The 18,438-nt window shown below is 37.4% G+C and overlaps 1 protein-coding gene across 3 annotated transcripts in view; it reads right to left on the bottom strand.

Annotated features, from left to right (window-relative positions):
* The window catches only part of MTMR2 (myotubularin related protein 2), a 117,403-nt gene extending 99,883 nt beyond the window's left edge, over positions 1-17,520 (bottom strand). Inside the window, exons 1-2 of one of the 3 annotated variants that reach the window (XM_043579891.1) lie at positions 17,209-17,244; positions 7,954-8,024 (exon numbers count right to left, since the gene is read on the bottom strand). Coding sequence is in view for 1 of the 3 variants with exons in the window: in XM_043579890.1 (XP_043435825.1) it covers positions 17,209-17,288 (80 nt within the window). In the remaining 2 variants the exon portion in view is untranslated. Of the gene's footprint in view, positions 1-2,118; positions 2,413-7,953; positions 8,025-17,208 lie in introns of those variants that run through there. The other 2 variants (XM_043579890.1, XM_043579893.1) reach the window with 2 other exon arrangements.
* Positions 17,521-18,438: the final 918 nt, after the last annotated feature.

The raw sequence follows: 18,438 nt of genomic DNA, 5'->3' as shown, positions 1-18,438 counted from the left end.
ACACAGTTTTCCTTCCACCACAAGATCAAAACAGAAATCCCATCATCTGACTCTTAGTCATTCCCACACATTTACTGGTCTGCTGTTGTTATAACAGAATGTCTTTTTCCTTTGCTACACTACTCCTATGAACAATGCTCCACCCTTTTGGTATCAAAAGTTCTGCCATTTCAAAGTATAGCATTTAGGCGAGCAGTTATACAAACTAATTATTGGTAGGGGGACAGGAATTACTCTCTGTGTGCTTTTTTTTTTTTTTTAATTTTTTTTTTCAACGTTTATTTATTTTTGGGACAGAGAGAGACAGAGCATGAACGGGGGAGAGGCAGAGAGAGAGGGAGACACAGAATCGGAAACAGGGTCCAGAGCCTGACACGGGGCTCGAACTCACGGACCGCGAGATCGTGACCTGGCTGAAGTCAGACGCTTAACCGACTGCGCCACCCAGGCGCCCCATGTGTGCTTTTTAAAAGCGTACCATTAAATAAGATAAAGTCCTCTCCATTTTTCTATTTGTTTTTGTTTCAGTTAGGAGATTTTTTTTAATTATAATCATTCCTGAGAATTAATCAAGCTAAAAAGTTGCAAATTAAGAAAATTATGTTCCAACAAATAAATTGGGGTACCAACTACAGAAGTACTTCTTGCCTCAATACTACTAGGCTTACAAGCATCACTGTTAATGCTGCAAAGGCAGAGAAATCTGCCTCCAGAGAGCAGGGTTCACCTATCACCTCTGAATATTCCCATGCCTCAAAGTACCGTTCAGCAACTTGGAAGGATAGAAACTAAGAAAGCCTACCTCTAGCTAAAGGCCTCTTAGCTACCTGCCCTCCTGCTCTTCCCATGCTTCCCCTCCACTTGGGGAGAAGGAACTTCCTGAATCTCCCTTATCATGCCCTCCCATCTATCTCTTCCACAGACATTTACTAACATCAGCAATGGATTATATACTAGGGATAAAGTTGAAAATAGATTCATTTTCTTCAAGGGACTTACAACCTAATGAAGGTGCCAGATATGAAAGTGTCTCATAATAGTACTGTATAGCAATGAAGGAGTATACAGGACACAACTGAAACAGAAGAGAACACAAAGCACAGAACAAGATGTAGAAGTGCTTAGTGGCTGAAAACATAAGCTTTAGGGTCACAGAGACTTGATTTCACCACTTAGCAAATAACAATTCAGGCAAGTTACTTACATCTGTCTCTGTTTGTTCTTTATAAGTTAACAATACCGTGTAAGACTATAATAAGGATCAAAAACATGGCCTATTGAAAGTTATTAGTGCTAAATAACGGGCAGTGATAGAAAATATTCAACAAATAGCCCTGTGGAAATATAAGAGTATCTTCTTCAGAAGGGAAAACAGAATGAGATCAGAAATAAGGGTCTCCTTTTAAGAAGGAATCGATTAATTAAATTAAAATGAAGCAAAGCATTTGGCCGCAAAAGTACTTTACACTTAGGTCTATACTGTAAAATGTCCTCATTTGATTAAGATAACTGCATGTACTAACTTTTAAACTTAAAAAGAGTTTGATGAATCACTTAAAACAAAGAACAAATATCAGGATGAAGTTGTTTTTTATATATGTATAAATATATACTATATTTATGTTTTTTGTTTTTTATTTATCTATAAATAATATATTTATATTTTTCTATGTTATATATTTATACATATATTACACACCCATACACATACACACACATCTTACGTAACTTCTGACACAGTCAAACAGAAGACTGCCCAAAGCTTCACTCACAAAACCAATTCCGTCACCTGAATCTTTCAGTGTAACCATTAGCAAAGTATTGAACCTCTCTGGCTTGACTGGTTTGCTGGACTATTAATGGAATTATCATTACTTTATTGTCATTCATAGTACACTTGGAGGTATTTCGCAATAGTGAACAGAAATATAAAACCCAAGCACTAACAGACGCCATAAGTATATTTATAGTACTCTTATTTCTCCTGATCTAATATTTCAAAATCCAATAAAAACATTTCTACCGAATGTAAAAAAGTATGTCTGAAAATTAAAGGTACAGATAAACATAGCAGCATGATATATACCCTTCATTCAAACCAGCCTGAAAACAACTCACCTATCTTTTCGTGTATCCTAGTAAACAAACGCCTCCAGAGGATCTGGGAGAGGTTGTATGTCTTTTACTTCCAGGTACTACTGACCATAGTCATTACAATAAAATCTAAACCACTTGCCTTATTTAAATCGCTTCACTCCCTCCTACTGCCAATTTAACTTTTCTTCAGTAGTCCATGGAAAGAAAAGGTCCTTTTTAAAAAGTATTCTCTTGAAACTAATGTCCTGAGCACACGCATAACATGTTTGCCCAAGAACATTAAAGAATGTGTTCTATATTCTGCCTGTGAACAAGCTTTTCGAGGAATGCAAATTTGCTTTCAGCGCTTACACAATGGACCATAGTGTCATAAGCACTGTTCATGTTCTATCAGTCATTCTGTTCAAAATTTTATTAAAAAAAAATAATAAAAAGCCTGCAGTGTGTCTAAAACATTGGCACACAAAAGACTTATTGTCAGAATATTTGCAGGATCCCCAAAATAGAAAAACAACTACCAAAACCAAATTAATTTATAGCTTATAATTATTTTTTGAAATGTTACACCAGAACCCTAAATTTCTTAACTAATCTATAGTATAAAAAGATACAGCATAAATGATCTTCTCATCATGGCATCTGATGGACACAGATGAGAGAATACATTTTGTATTCTTCCGAGAAACAAAGGGGATTTGAGCTCTGGGACAGCTGGCGCATGTTGGCACTCTGTCTGGAAAATCCCAAGGTTCTAAGGTACACGTGACCTTGGGGACATTTTAATTTCATTATTTTGTTTTCAGGTCTGTCAACTATATTTCCCAAAAGTCAGGACATATTATGCACCAGCAAGTGTGAAAAATCAGGCTATAAAGGAAATGCCTTACATACTTTTTTTTTCTGCAGAGTAGTGTTTCTTCAAAGCACTTATCTGGAAATATAAATAAATGGACAAGTAAAAACCAAAATATTCTAGCCAATACTAGCGTGTGTCCAGAGAATGGGGTAAAAATGGAGTAAGAGGCACCTTGAGTCCCAGTGCCAATCCCAAAACCCTCAGCAGCCCCTTAAAAGAATTTCTCAGAACTTCTAAATCTGACTCAAACTCTGAAGACAAGAGCTAAAATTAAAACTTATACGGATTCATAAGTAGCCTAAAGGGGAAGTTATTTATAGTTAAGTGTAGCTGAGAAAATGTCATACTAAACTGAAAATTGGTCACATCATTAGAACTCAAAGTGCACGACTCTGAAACTGCATTTCCTTTTAGAAACAAATACGTCCGTCCCAAATTGAAATACAAGGTCAGAAACACTAAAAAAAAGGCAGTTGACCTATTATGCAATAAATGCTTTCTCAAAAACACTTTGAGCTGGACAAACAGAAAAACATATAGGGAATTCATTCCTTCACAAATGACCTCACATACGATTTTCTCATCCCATCATGCAAATCTGAATTCAGCATTAAAACCATAAAGTCACATATTTATTCTTCAGACTATCTAAAGGTTTGCCTTTTTTTTTTGTAATCCTAGACAAAGCAAAACTAATTATTACTATTAACTAGTCACTCCCTGGCAGTGTAATGAGATAAAACTTTTCTGCACAAACGTCAAAATCCCAGAAAATAACACAGGTATTTCACTTTGTTTTCCAGTCATTAAGTTAAAACATTCAGTAGGAAAAGGAAAGCACTCAATGTCTCTTTCTCATTCTAGCCTGGAAAGGTTAAATTAAAAACCAAATGTATTAGCCTCATTCAGTAATTTCTCTCTCCATAATTTCTAATATTCTTCCAAATTTGTGAGCTCAGTTAATTGTTAAAAATCATAAATCATAAAGACTTTTTTCTTGCTTGTTTTTGTCTTTTTTCTCTATCTGTATAACAAGGATGAGGAACACATCTCTCTTTTTAAACAATTTTTTAAAGTATTAATGTTTAACATTAGCACAGCCCTTTACAAGGGTCAAAGCACACTATCTTCCACACATACTACCAACTCTAGGGCTACACTGCCTGGTACTAAATTCTGGTTCAGTCACCCTGTATGACCCTGAGGAAGTTACTTCACCTCTCTGTGCCTCAGATTTTGCATCTACAAAGTGGCAATAGTAACAATTCTTATACCTTGCAGGACTGTTATGAGAACTAAATGAACATATATAAAATACTTTTTTTTTAAGTAGGCTCCATGCCCAGTGTGGAGCCCAACACGGGGCTTGAACTCAAGACCCTGAGATCAAGACCTGAGCTGAGATCAAGAGTCAGATGCTTAAACAACTATACTTAAAACTGTGCCTACCACATGATATGCATTACACAGCAAGCAGTTAGCTGATTTTTTCTTATTACTGTCAGCATCATCAATCCTCATATTTAGGCCTCAAAGCAGCCCTATAAAAGGTAGGACAGCAGATATCATTTTACCCTTTCTCCAGATAAGGGAATCAGGCTCACAGAAATTAAGTGACCCATCCAGAGTCACAGTCAAGAAGTAGAACTAAAGAGCCAAGGACTAAGAAGGAATCAAGACATTTCAGTACACTGTGTTGTATCATGTCACAGTTTATTTTTTGAGCTTGTATAGTTCAACATACTACTGTTTCAAACATTTAAACACTCAAATAATTTTAGGGGCGCCTGGGTGGCTCAGTTGGTTAGGCGACCAACTTTGGCTCAGGTCATGATCTCGTGGTTTGTGAGTTTGAGCCCTGTGTCGGGCTCTGTGCTGACAGCTCAAAGCCTGGAGCCTGCTTCAGATTCTGTGTCTCCCCCTCTCTCTACCCCTCCCCTGCTCATGCTCTGTGTCTCTCAATAGTAAATAAACGTTTAAAAAAAAGTATTAAAAAAAACATTTAAACACTCAAATAATTTTAAGCAGCACACACTGGTAGCCATGCTGAGAATGAGTCTTTGATCCAAAAGATACCTGCAACTCTTATTAAGTATTTTAAAAGTAGCAACATGAGTCAGACTTTTAAAGAGAAGTATGCACTGAATAATCAGGTTGGCTGGACAAGATGAAACTGTCATCAATTTTCCAATACTCAGAATTTCTTTTAAATAGCAAGATGTATACCCCATGAAACTTCAGGGGTTCCGTGTTAAGATTTATGCTGGGAAGTGGAAACAGAATGGCATTTGGAGTCAAAGTTTAAGTTCTAACTCCATCTCTTATGCACAGGAGACTGTGACAATCACATCACTTCTCTGAGCTTCAGTAACTCATCTATCAAAGATCTACCTCACAAGGCTGTTATGAGAAACAATGGAGATGGTGTAGGTCAAAGAGCTTTGTAACCACAAAAACTACACCAAAATGTGTTATTATTACTATTAGCTACTTTGATTACACTGAGGGATAAAAGTGGACATTCATCAGTTTCCCATGGAAAATGGCCGACAGAACTCTCCCAATAAATATCATCCTGAGTATTTTGTGTAATTTTATAAAGTGACAATCTGGATTAGATTACACACAGTGAAAGAGAAATTTAGGGAACCTGCAAAGTAAAAGGAAATTCAGTAAAATCTGACCAGTTTCTTTTTCTGACTTTAAATTAAACAATAGTGAAAATTTTCAATCAAGTCATGAGGGAACTTAGCAGACATATTATCATCATAGCAGTAATCATAATACATTCTACTTGTGTGACACTTTTTTAAAAGCTTTTCACACATGTCATCATAGAAATACCATAAATATTATTCTGTCTGTTCACAAATATATGGCAACATTCATAAAATTTCCACTCTTAGGCAAATCCCTTAGCTTTAGTGTCCTAGCATAAAAAAATGAAAAAGTTAGATTACATAGTGGATAAAGTTCTCTTTTACAGCTATATCGTGTTTATTGGGGTCTGTGGTTAAAACAGAGCAAAAAAATTCAATGGAAAGAAAATTTACATTACTTAAACTTATTAGAAATGAAAAAGTTATTTTTAAATATTGCTTTTCTTATATCTTACAATTAAAACATGTTCCAAAATATTCAGAAAATTAGAAAATGGCATTTTATAGTTAAATTTACTAACAAATTTGAGAATTACAGAATGTTTCCCAAAAATTGGAAAACTATATTTCCTAATGTAAGATTATAATTCAGTAACTATCAGTATACCATACGCAATACAAAATATACACAATACTAAAACTAAGTCAAACTTCTATAATTCAGAAAATAATTTAGACTATTTCAATCCCCAGAGATACTGTGACTATCAGCTATAATAATTCAATACTAAAAATATAAAATAACCAATTGTTTAAGGTCTCTGGCTTGGTATATAAAATATCAAATTCATGGGGCGCATGGGTGGCTCAGTCAGTGACTCTTGATTTTGGCTCAGGTCATGACCTCAGGGTTGAGGGATCGAGCCCCACACTGGGCTCCACGCTGAGCAAGAAAGTCCACTTAAGATCTTCTCTCTCTCTCTCTCTCTCTCTCTCTCTCTCTCTTCCTCCGTTTTTCTCCCCCCACCCCACCAAAATACAAAATAACAGAATAAAATATCAAGAAAATAAAACCACTCCTAATAGTATATAACAGAATCCAAAGGGGGGGCGGGACAAAGTTTTAACAGTAAACTGTTCATACTATAGTTTAGCAAGCACCTACTATCTGCAAAGCACTATGCTAGTTACCATGATGCAAAAATTAAATCAAATCCCTCCTCAGAAGCATAAAACTTAAAGGCCAAGTAGGAATAGTACCATGGCCGGAGTGGGGGCAGGGGGATCTACTTGGACTACTAAGGTCTTTTTCCATCTAATGATTTCAAAATCAGAACCAGTCACATATCTGATGAAAAAACAGTCCATGTTTTTCATACACAAAACCCATATGTGCATTTAGTTAATTTTTCAATACCAGTGATAGATTAGTTATGATTTTATATATACACAGTGAAGTTGCCTGGCCCAACAAAAGTCACTACATGATTTAATGAAGTCTAGAACTGGGAGTCAGAACACTTCTAACACTAATTAGCTCTGTGACTTTAAAGGACTTGAAACGACACCAATCTTCTCTGGCCTTCTAGCACATATTGTACCTTTGGGTACATTATTAAACTTCTCTAGGTCTGTTCCTGCATCTACAAACTTATAGATTTTAGAAAGTATCTGGATTGAAGGTCCTCACTTTAAGTGCAGATTCTTGGGCCCACTCCCCATGATTTAGAATGTCTGCACTGGAAGCTAGGAAGTTAAATGTCCACCAAGCAACACAGGTGACTGAAATATGCAGGTGGTCCTCAGCCACACTTGAGGTCATCACAAGTCCTAGTCACATCACATGATCTCTAAAGTCCCTAACTGTATAAAAAAATGACATAACTCATGTAAGCACCAAGGTCTTAGGAATTCTGGATCTAGCATAATGTGCAGGCCACAGTAGATGATAAATAAATATTTATAAAGAGGAAGAAAGGAAGGGAAGAGACTAGCTGTCATATTTTTGGCTAAGAAACATACAAAATGGTAGTAAGATTAAAATTGGGTAGAACATACATCACCAGCTGAAGAGCAAAAACCTCAGTCTGTACACACATATAATTTTAAATATAGCAGGAGCCACTGTCAAACTGCAAACTACTAAAGAGAAAAAGGGAAAAAACATTATGCGGAAGCCCAAAGAATTTTAATGGAAAATTACTGGTGACTAAAACGTAGCAACTGTTTACTCTAACACAGAATTTTAAGGACTGGGACTTGGAATTGGGACTCAAGTTTGAAGTTACTGGTTACTCAAATGCATAAATTTCATTTGGGGCAAAAGTATATGGATTCCAGAAATATTGTTGGCAATATTAACTTTTGTCCATTTTTAATTCCATTTTCCCATTCACTTACATTATAATTTTTGAGATGTTTTATCTTCACTTCTGATGATCTTCAAATGTCAATGGCTCTTAACACATTAACTGTAAACAAACACACAAAGGAACTTAGGGGAATTCAGATATTTAAGGAACCCTACAGTAAAGTATTCTAAATTATTCTATAAAGCCTGTGGGGTAGGGAATGGCAAGAGGAGGTTCTGGTACCAGGTCTACCTGCTTCATAATTTATCTGACGTTCAAAATGTAGTATTGTTCTAATGACACTATCCTCTTAATCATCAGGCAAAGAAAAAAAAATCACCCAATTTTCTGTCAGAAGAAAACAACATTCGAAGCTAGAGAAAATTGTCTTCAAATATGGACACTCTGAACACACTAATTACTGTGTACACGTTATCCTTTCCCTTCTCGGTAGTGCAGCCAATCACTCTACCACCCATCAACTTGCCTCGGGACTGTCCTCTAACCACCAGGTTTTGGCCTGGACCTTGAACACTAGATCTTCGGGTATGATCAGTTCTTTACAAAGACCCTAACATTAAAAAGACTTGGGTCCAAATGTCAAACTGCTCTCCCTAATCTTCAGTTTTCTCATCTGTAAAATGGAAACAGTTAACACTGTTTATTTTATCCAATTATGATGATGATATGAGAAAATGCATATTAAAGGATTTAGCACTCAGAAATGTTATTATTTATACTTATTATTTATATTAGTATTAATAATCACAACAACAATATTAATTTACTAGTAGAATAACTGTCCACCACTTGAAAAGCAAAGCTTATCCCAGGGGCTTATATTTTTAGGTACTGCCTTTGGTGGCAATGGAAGAATATTATTCAATACCAGTACCAGAGGACATCTGTATCGTATAAAATTTTATTTTTGACCTTGCTGAGCATCCTGGCTCAGCTCAAGAAAATTAAGCTCCTGGTAACCAGGAGCCTATCATCAGCCAAAGTTATTATTCCTTTTGCTAACACACGACCTGCTAACAGAGTCCTATTTGAAAAACTGCTCACTTGCAGTCATCTGTGAATGCAATTCTGTTAAGAAAAGAGATGCATATATTGGTTACTCATGCCTATTAAACCCTCTGAATCCAAGGAATAATACAATCCAGAGGAGACTTCTCTACCCTCTCCTACTCACTCCTAAATGATTAAACACCTATGTTTGACATTCCATGCTTAAAATAGTAATATTTAAATTAGGACACACAAAAATGAATAAACAGATTTCTGTGGATTTTCAAATTTGTAGGTCAAAGGTATAAAAACACACAAAATATTGGCAAAAGCACTCGGAAACTAACATGGCCCCAAACAGCAAGCTTTATTTCCCTTACAGATACCAAACCATTAGAATTGAAATGAGAGAAAATACCTAAATAGAACCTGATGCAGTATTTTGGGGGTGGGAAATAAAACACATGGACACGTGGCTTGGAAATGAGCTGAGAACTGCGCAAGAGTAAGCAGTGTAGGCCACCATCCTCACCACCACGGCCACTTTACCACGCAATTCCTTGAGCTCCTCAAAGGAAATAAACAATGAAATAGTACAGCTGATCATTCTTCATTTGACTTCCATTTGCCTTTCACTTCACAAGCTGACGATTATTAAACATATCCCTTTTACACTATAATCCCACATTAGGATTATAAAAATCTGGCCCAAAATAATACACAAAAAAACAGAAAGTTAAAAAAAAAAAAAAACTCAAGAGTTGAGAGTGCTCCAAGATACAGTTTTCTTTTCTAGTCTGCTACCATATATCATGTCTCTCAGTGCATTTTCTACATTGGTCACTGCTTTTGCAAGTCTCAGAAGTGAAGTATTGTAGACTTTAACCGGAAAATGGCTTCTTTGCTAAAATGATTCACTTAAATAATATGAAGAAGCAGCTAATTACCTCCAATACCAATTCTCTCCTATTTCTTACAGACAGAACCTCCCATTTTTAGCTTAACACAGGCCTCCCAGAAGAGACTATATATCCTAGCCTTCCTTTTGGCTACGTATGGCCATGGGAACATGTTCTGACCAACTGGATAGAAGCTTAAAAGACTACATGTAACTTCAAAAAAGTATCCTTTAAAGAGAGAGAACATACCTTTCTTCTTCCCTTCCTCCTTTCTCGTGACTACAATGAATGCAAAGGTTAGCGCTTCAACAAATGTTTTGGTTCACGAGATAACACTGGAATAACCAGTCTGTGCCCTTGACACTTCAGGTCCACTATATCGGATCTGTACTGACTACCCCTGGGTTTTTATGTGGGTGAAAAACTTAAATTATCTCTGTTAAGCCAGTTAGTTTGGATTTTCTCTTATACTCTGTGAAATCAAAACCCTAACTTTAAAAAAATAAGAAGAGTTTTCCAAGTATCACTATTTAGGGTTTTTGAAGTATATAGTTTAAAACACATTTTTTAATGTTTATTTATTTATTTTGAGAGAGAGAGAGAGAGTGTGTGTATGTGTGTGTGTGCCCGCACACATGCAAGCAACGAAGGGGCAGAGAGAGAGGGAGAGAATCCTAAGCAGGCCCCATGCCCAGTGTGGAGCCTGACCTGAACCAAGATCAAGAGTCAGACGCGAGGCACCTAGGTGGCTCAGTCGGTTGAGCATCCGACTTTGGCTCAGGTCATGATCTCGCGGTCTGTGAGTTCGAGCCCCACGTCAGGCTCTGTGCTGACAGCTCGGAGCCTGGAGCCTGCTTCAGATTCTGCATCTCCCTCTCTCTCTGCCCCTCCCCTGCTCATGCTCTGTCTCTGTCAAAAATAAATAAACATTAAAAAAAAAATAAAAATAAAAGAGTCAGACGCTTAACAGACTGAGCCACCCAGGCACCCCTGAAACATATTTTAAAAGTTAATTCTTATTATATTGAAAACATAGCATCTGCCCTTATTTAATATAGACTAAAAAGTATTTAAAGAGCCCAAGAGATAATCACATCCAGTAAGAGTCTCTGAAAGAATGAAAAGTCATCAGCGAGTATTGCCACAGTAAGTACTAAGTACTTGGGCAGGGGAAGAACTACAAAGTTGATGCATTAGCAGTCTATAGTGATGACAGCATTGGTACATATACAGAAACACATTAAGAAGGACAGCACAATCAGTTCTGTGTAATAGAATTACAGAAAAGTGAACTGAGGTTATTATTTTCATTAAGAGGGCATCTTCACCAGTGTTCATTTTAATAATCTTGTACCAACCTTTTTTTCCCCCAATATTTCCATTTTTAACCTGATTTCCTGTGGAAAGCAGGCTTATAAAATCACTCCCTGTCCTTAATTATAACCTCTCAATAGTTTTCAATCCTATCCATAGATTTAACTAAATCAAACAATAGGACAAAGATGGCAAGTGCTTTACCTATTCAAAAATAATTTTCTTAAAAAGAAAAAAATACTCTCTACTAAAATCTAGAGAATTTCCACTGGTCAAGTCCTGAACCACATACAACCTTTGGCCCTGGTGATTTTGAATACAATAGCATGAACTTGGCAGCTTTACAAAATAAACTTACTGCTTTCTGGACATCTGTATCAGGGTTATTTCCTTCCCTTGGGCGTAATCCAGACTTCACTGGTTCAGGTGATGGTTTCCTGGAATTACTTCTTCATAATATATTTTTTTAATGTTACCCCTAATGTATCTTACCAAAGACCTATTTTTAAGAAAAGGCCTAAAACACGTATTTCTGATGTGTTACTCATGGCTGAGAAAAAAAAAAAAAAAAACCCTCAAGAAATTTCCTAAAATTAGATATCATAAATTCACAAAAGATGACTTTTACCTTCCACTACTTCAATCAATATTTGTACAAAAATGCTGTCAAGTAATAGGCTTATGGTAGCTATAACACAGACCTTAACTTAGTCTATTTCAGCAAATACTGATGGAGTTACTAGAAAACAATTAGTAAAAGACCTAAGGCAGTGGCTCTCAAACTCTTACTTTTAGTTTAGGATCACCTGGAGGACATATTAAAACAAACCGCAGGCTCTACCCCTAGAGTTTTTTATCCAATTAGATCTGAGGTAAGACCAAGGAATCTGTATTTTCAACAAATCCCCAAGGGATGCTAATGCTACTGATCTGGGAACTAATGGTCTACGTTAATAGAAGACTACTGATGATAGCATAAAGAGGAAAGAAAACATATAGGGGACCCAATCTCAGCTTTAGTATACTTGTATACTTTTGACTAGTAATTAATCTTTTTAAATGCTCTTTCAGAAAAATCTACACAGTAATTATTGATTAGTTCACAATAATATTGGATCTCCTCTGACAAAACTTTAAAGTTCTTTTAGGGTCCTGGAAAAATAAAATCCAAAATAAGTAATTTTTAAGTGACCAATACACTTAATGTCTGACACAAAGTGCTAATTATATGGCCAAGGCTCGAAGTTCAACCTGTGAGTTTCACTAAGTTCCACAGTGAGTTCCTACCACTAATCCTGGTCAGCTGCCTCCGAAGACATGCCAAGAGTCACAAGGAAGTGGGTAAGAATGTGTGATTGGACACAAATCCATCACCACTACTGGAAAACAACCCTAAAGCATATTTCCTACCAACATATTACCTCTAAGTGACCTTGAGGCTGAAACTAAAGGTCAGACCTTACAACAAAATGTGTCTCAGAAATCTCAAAAACTTTTCTCCCTTTTCAGATTATAAGTACCGTCAAAACTCATGGAAACAGAAATCCAGGATTTGCTGTTTTCAGATGATGGTAATTTTAAAGGAAGACATGTAACTTAAAAATGTAATTAGTTGAAGGCTATTTTTTGAGTATATTCTGGGTGCCACCCTTTGATTTTTATCTAAGCTAAATGTAAATATGTGCATATAAATATGTAAATATAAATGCTAATGAATTTATAGACTAGAAATCAACTTATACACCATAATAATCTGAGACGAACAAGTGGTGCCCAGCATGAGGGTATATAAAGGATGAAAGAAATAGGCATTAAATAAAATGACTGACAAGTTAGACAGAAAGAAACCAAAATGATAAAGAGTAGCAGATGGAAAAGCAGGTAGGCTACAGGAACACAATGTTGTGAAGATATATACGACTGGGCACAAGAAAAGATAATGTAGTCAATTAAATCAGCTCCGTGTGTCAAGAGACTTCATTTAAGAATAACTTTAGCTTGAACCTGAAATTGTGTCTTTACAGGCCAAATTCAACATAAGAAAACCCTTTTTAATCCTTTGAGTGGACACAACATATAGAAGAGCAATGAACATTCAACCATTCTTTATTTAAACGTTCACTGGGCACCTATTTGGCATCACATGTGTCAGCATTTGATTATGCATAGTAAAAAATAACCAAAGAAACCCACTCAAGCAGTACATTTTATAGCAGCGTACAAACTGAAAAAAATGGAAAACCAGACTAAGAAGGCAGAATACTACCAGGATAGTGTCAAATCCTGCTGCATAATTTATACAATTCTAAGGCACAGGCCTACCCTAGCTATCATATCTAGCCCACAGTATTGTTTTAACTCTATCCTGTATAAGTCATACTTATGTCAAGAATCAGAGAAAGAGCAGCAAGAAGTAAATTATGGAATACAGCCAGGTTGTCAGTGTGCTGAAGTGAATTTGCTCCCAGCTCTCTCTCTATCAGCTGGACGCATTGAAGAATGGACAACAGCAGAATATACAAGAGCTACTGAACAGCCTACTGAAGTTGAGCAACTCCAAGCAAGACACACCAAAGAACACTACTTTTTTTAAGGATGCAAGACGACATGACCATAGCTGATTAGGAAACTGCCATCCGGATATCATATGAAAAATAAAATCACTCTTTTCTGGCCAAAAAGTATCAAGTCAATTATGACCTAGAAGGCAATGCCTAGAGCTGCAATAGCAACTCTGAGATGACTAAAGATATAGACAGACAGATAGGTAGATATAGATATCAAGATTCAACATGCATTTAGTGTGAACTACAGATCCCACAAGAGCCAGTCACCCCACTGCAATGGTGTGTCATTTTCACAAAAACAATGGGCAACCAGAAAGACTAGTGTATTATTTTTCAGATTTATATTACCCCGATATCCCAGAAAAGCATTAAAAAACTTACAAATTAACACATTTGAATATAACATGATACTTAAACTGAATTCATCTAATAGTAGAAGTACTTGAAGAAATTAGAGAGGGGTGTATTACCAACTTCAGTTACAAATCTGACGGAAATCTTTTTGCTAAATTGAAGAGAAAGATGCAGTTACATAGTTTCTATTTTCAAACAAATGGGAAGCATACATTTTTTACATAAACAATTTTTCTTGGAGCCAAACTCAGCAGAAATCTGTGTCAGTCTGTCTAGTCTGGAAAAGACATAGGAGACACATTGAACATATAAACTATTATTGTATGGGAGGTAACAAAAAAATTCACATGGCAATTCTCTAATTGAAAATATGAAATTAAAAATGTCCTAACTGTAAAAAACAGAAGCTATAAAAATAAACTACACTTTAAGGGCAACGTTTCTGCAAAAGGCTGAGATAATACAGTCCAAACATTGATGGTTTGCTTTACCATAACCTATCAAAGTAAAAATTTAAGCTACTGGATAGCCACTTAGCATAGCTATTCTAATCATGGTTGTCTACCTTGCCTCTGTATTAGACTCACCTACAATTGATTGTTAGCCTAGATTAAGTTTAAATGTAAGCTTTCTAACAAGTGTCTCCAATGCAGCTATTCTACACTGATCAAACAAGTGTAATGATTCATAAAATAAAAGATATGAAAAAATTTAGCAGGGTGAATTCTACCTAGCACACACTCAATAAATGTTAGTTTTTTTCTACTTTCCAGAGGAGAGGAATGAAAGCTGGCATTCTCCTATGGAAAGTAGATCATACTTATATTTTTTCCAGAGAGGATGAGGATAACATATTCCAGTCAAAACTCTTGCAAGGAGTTACTTTTCTCATATTCATCTGTCAGTAACAATTCTTTAATTAAGGGGCGCCTGGGCGGCTCAGTCGGTTAAGTGTCCAACTTCGGCTCAGGTCATGATCTCACAGTTTGTGAGTTCCAGCCCCGCATCAGGCTCTGTGCTAGAAGCTCGAAGCTCAGAGCCTGGAGCCTGCTTCAGATTCTGTGTCTCCCTCTCTGTCTGCTCCTCCCCTGCTCACACTCTGTCTCTCTCTCTATCAAAAATAAATGAACATTAAAAAAATAAAATTAAATTAAATTAAATTAAAAATTTAAAAAAAAATAAAAATAAACAATTCTTTAATTAAAACTTAAAATATATGTATAAACGTTAAAGTTACTGGGCTTTCTTTTGGGGGGGCAATAAATGTGCTTAAGTGGCATAATTAGGTACGTTAATTTGTAATAACAGACATTTACTTAGTATAATTTCAAAAATCTGTTAACAAAGAGTATTTGTAAAGGGAATTAGTAGTTGATAAGAATGCATCTTAATAATCATTGTCATTAAGATAAAGAATGATAGAATTTTAGAGCACCCAGAGACCTTACAGTTTTTCTAGACCAATTTTTTTTATTTTGAAAGATGAGAAAATGTAGACTAGAAAGATTATGATACAAGCCAAAGAGCTAGCTGGGCCAAGGACTTTTAAGAGTTCCTAACTTCCAGTATATTGTTCATTCTAACAGACTATGCTGCCTCCTGTGGTTCTAAATCCTCTTACTTGGGTGAGATTACTGGTTGCCTCATTTGTTTTCTTTACATTCTATTCTGAACCATAGCTGTCATTTATAACTTTCCTATAAAATATAATTTTCCAACCTGTTTTCTCTTTAATTTTAAATCCTCAGCTTTCTAAATTTCAGAATAATAAACATAAAATTTTAAAAATACTTGAAACAAATGTACAATATATGTAATTGAATGCAAAGAAAAATTCTTCTCTCCTGGAAAATTATTAAATCTACAAATTCAAAAAAAAATTTGTTGAGCACCTCTGACACACAGCATCTCTGTTAAATGCTGGAGATAAGAAAATGAGTAAGGTCCTTGTCCTCCAGTAGCTTATAGCCTAATAAAAAAGACAATTAAGCAATTACACTGTGTTTGTTAAGAACTCTGGAAAAGGTGTGGGTAGGCTGCTATGAATGCTTTTGGAAGAGAATCTTAATTTATAATGATGATATCAGCTAATCATTTCCCAATGAGATCTGAACAGTAATAGGAAAACACAGCAGTATCACCCGTATTTAGTGAAACCCCAAAACGAATTAAAAGAGAGAAACTTCAGTTTATTCAGAAGATAATGAAAATTATGTTTTCACATAGCAGATCAGTATCTAATAACTCTCTAATAACAATTAGACTATTTTTCGATGGAAAAGAACCTTATTTTGTTATGGATATATAATATACACAGGTCTTCTATTATTTCTTCCCGAAATTTTAAATCACTGTTTTAAAACCAAAGGAAAAAAATTCATCGAAAACATGTCTAGTTAATATTCACAACAGCTGTCTGCAAAACTGCAGAGGACTAAAGTCCTCCTCAAAATTCCAGGGAGAAAAAAATCCCATCTGGTACAAGAGAAATAACCAGGAGAACCGGTAGTCCAAGAAAGAAAACTACCACTCATTATTCACTCGGGGTTAAGGACTAGTCAGATTCCTAGATAATGACTTTCAGCTGGAAGATTTAGAAAAGAGACGTACAGTGGGCATTTTTATTTACATTTTTAAAACGAAAAGGGTGGCGGGTGCTCAGAGTATAGGGAAAATCATGAAAGCGATAAGGAAGTGAAGTGATGGAAAAAAAGAGGAAAGGGTGGGCAAGAATCCAAAAATCAAAGACATACGGACAGACGGAAGAAAGACTGGAGGATGGTTTTGAAAATAGTAAAGAAAGACAGGCGGAGAGGAAATGAGGGGTGGTGGCTGGGGGAAGGGCTGTCCAAAAAAAATAATTCGAGATGGAATGAGAAACAAGAGAAACTAATGAACTGGGGCTGCCTCAACCAGGGATGAAACGAGATCGTTGCACGAAAGGGAGAATCACCGATAAGGCGGCAGTGAGTTTTAACCTCCCTTTTCCCAGCTTCTAAATTCCAAAGAGGGAGGAAGAAGTGGCTCCCAAGTCCCAGGGAAGGAATTTCGGCGCAGCCTTCGGAAGCACAGTCCGAGAGATGGGGCACCATCCAGCGGGTCCCCGGCCCCTCTCCATCCCTCTCGGACGCTGGGCGGGGCCGTGGGCATCCTGGTTACCTGGACAGGGAGTCCACGCTGGGCGGCCGTGCTGCGGCCGGCTGGGAGCCAAGACTCTCGCAGCTCGAGCTCTTCTCCATGGCGCGGCGGGGGCAGCGGGAGGGAAAGGCTGAAGCGACCTCCGCCGCTGCGGGGCGGGAGGAGCGGAGGGCGGAGTGCGCCGGGCAGGGGCCGCGGTCAGGCCAGCGCCGGCCCGGGAGGGAGACCGGAAGCGGCCATGTTCCCCCAGACTGCACCGCGCCCGGGGGCCGCCGAGGAGCCGGAGGACCCCGCGGCGCCCCTCTGACTGCAGCCCCGACGCGCTGCGCTCGCTGCGTGCGCTCGCTGCGTGCCCCGCGCGGCCTCTAGACCTTGGGAAAGGAGGTGGCCGTACCGGGGGTGAGAGGGTCCCCTGAGGCTGGAGGGACGAGGACCCCGTGGGAGGAGGGGGAATTTTAGAAATGAGAGAGAGGAATAAGGGAATACTAGGGATGAACGTCTCCGGGGAAGAAAGGGACAGGGATGATAGGCATGGGGATGACAGGCCGGCACGGTGCTGGTCAAGGATAGTGAGAAGACGGAGTAATAAAGGAATGCCGGCCCACGGTAGGATGAAGGGGCAGAAAGGACGTGGGGGATCACGAAGAGAAAGAACATACGGGAACGTAAAGGATGAGGAAACTCGAAATGGCAAAAGTGTTCACCAGATTTGGGGCTGAAAATACTAATTATTATTAAATAGCGATTAAAGGCTGGTTTAGTGAGTCGGACATGAATTCAAGTCCTGCCCCTGCCAGTTACATGCAGTGTAACCCAAGGCACTGAACATCGGCTTCCTTAGCTGTAAAATAGGAAGACTAATGACTTCACAGATTAGATGAGTTAATGCAGGTAAAATGCTTAAAACAATTTTTGGCACATAGTAAGCACTCAAATATTGGATGTTAGTATTACTGCCTACTTCGTAAAGGTTAGGATGCATGTAATGTTTTAATGCATATAAACAGTTTCTAATACAGCTGCAAGAAACGGACAGGAACATATAGGAAGGGTGGCAGAGAAGAAGTGATTGGTATGGGAAAGGTAGTGGAGAAAGTACAGGACAGGTAGGAAAAAATTAATCCTCCTCATACTATCTCCATTCCCCCCACCGACCCAACATTGTAGAAGAGGCACTAGAAAAGCAGAAATTTTAAGTCCTGCTATAACTTGGATTAAAGTCTGTGTGGTCTGGAAGTGTGCAGGGGAGAA

Source organism: Prionailurus bengalensis, chromosome D1 (genome assembly GCF_016509475.1).
Source record: "Prionailurus bengalensis isolate Pbe53 chromosome D1, Fcat_Pben_1.1_paternal_pri, whole genome shotgun sequence".
Lineage (NCBI taxonomy): Eukaryota > Metazoa > Chordata > Mammalia > Carnivora > Felidae > Prionailurus > Prionailurus bengalensis.
Note: the sequence above shows the minus strand (reverse complement) of the source record. Positions and strands in the feature narration are given on the sequence as shown.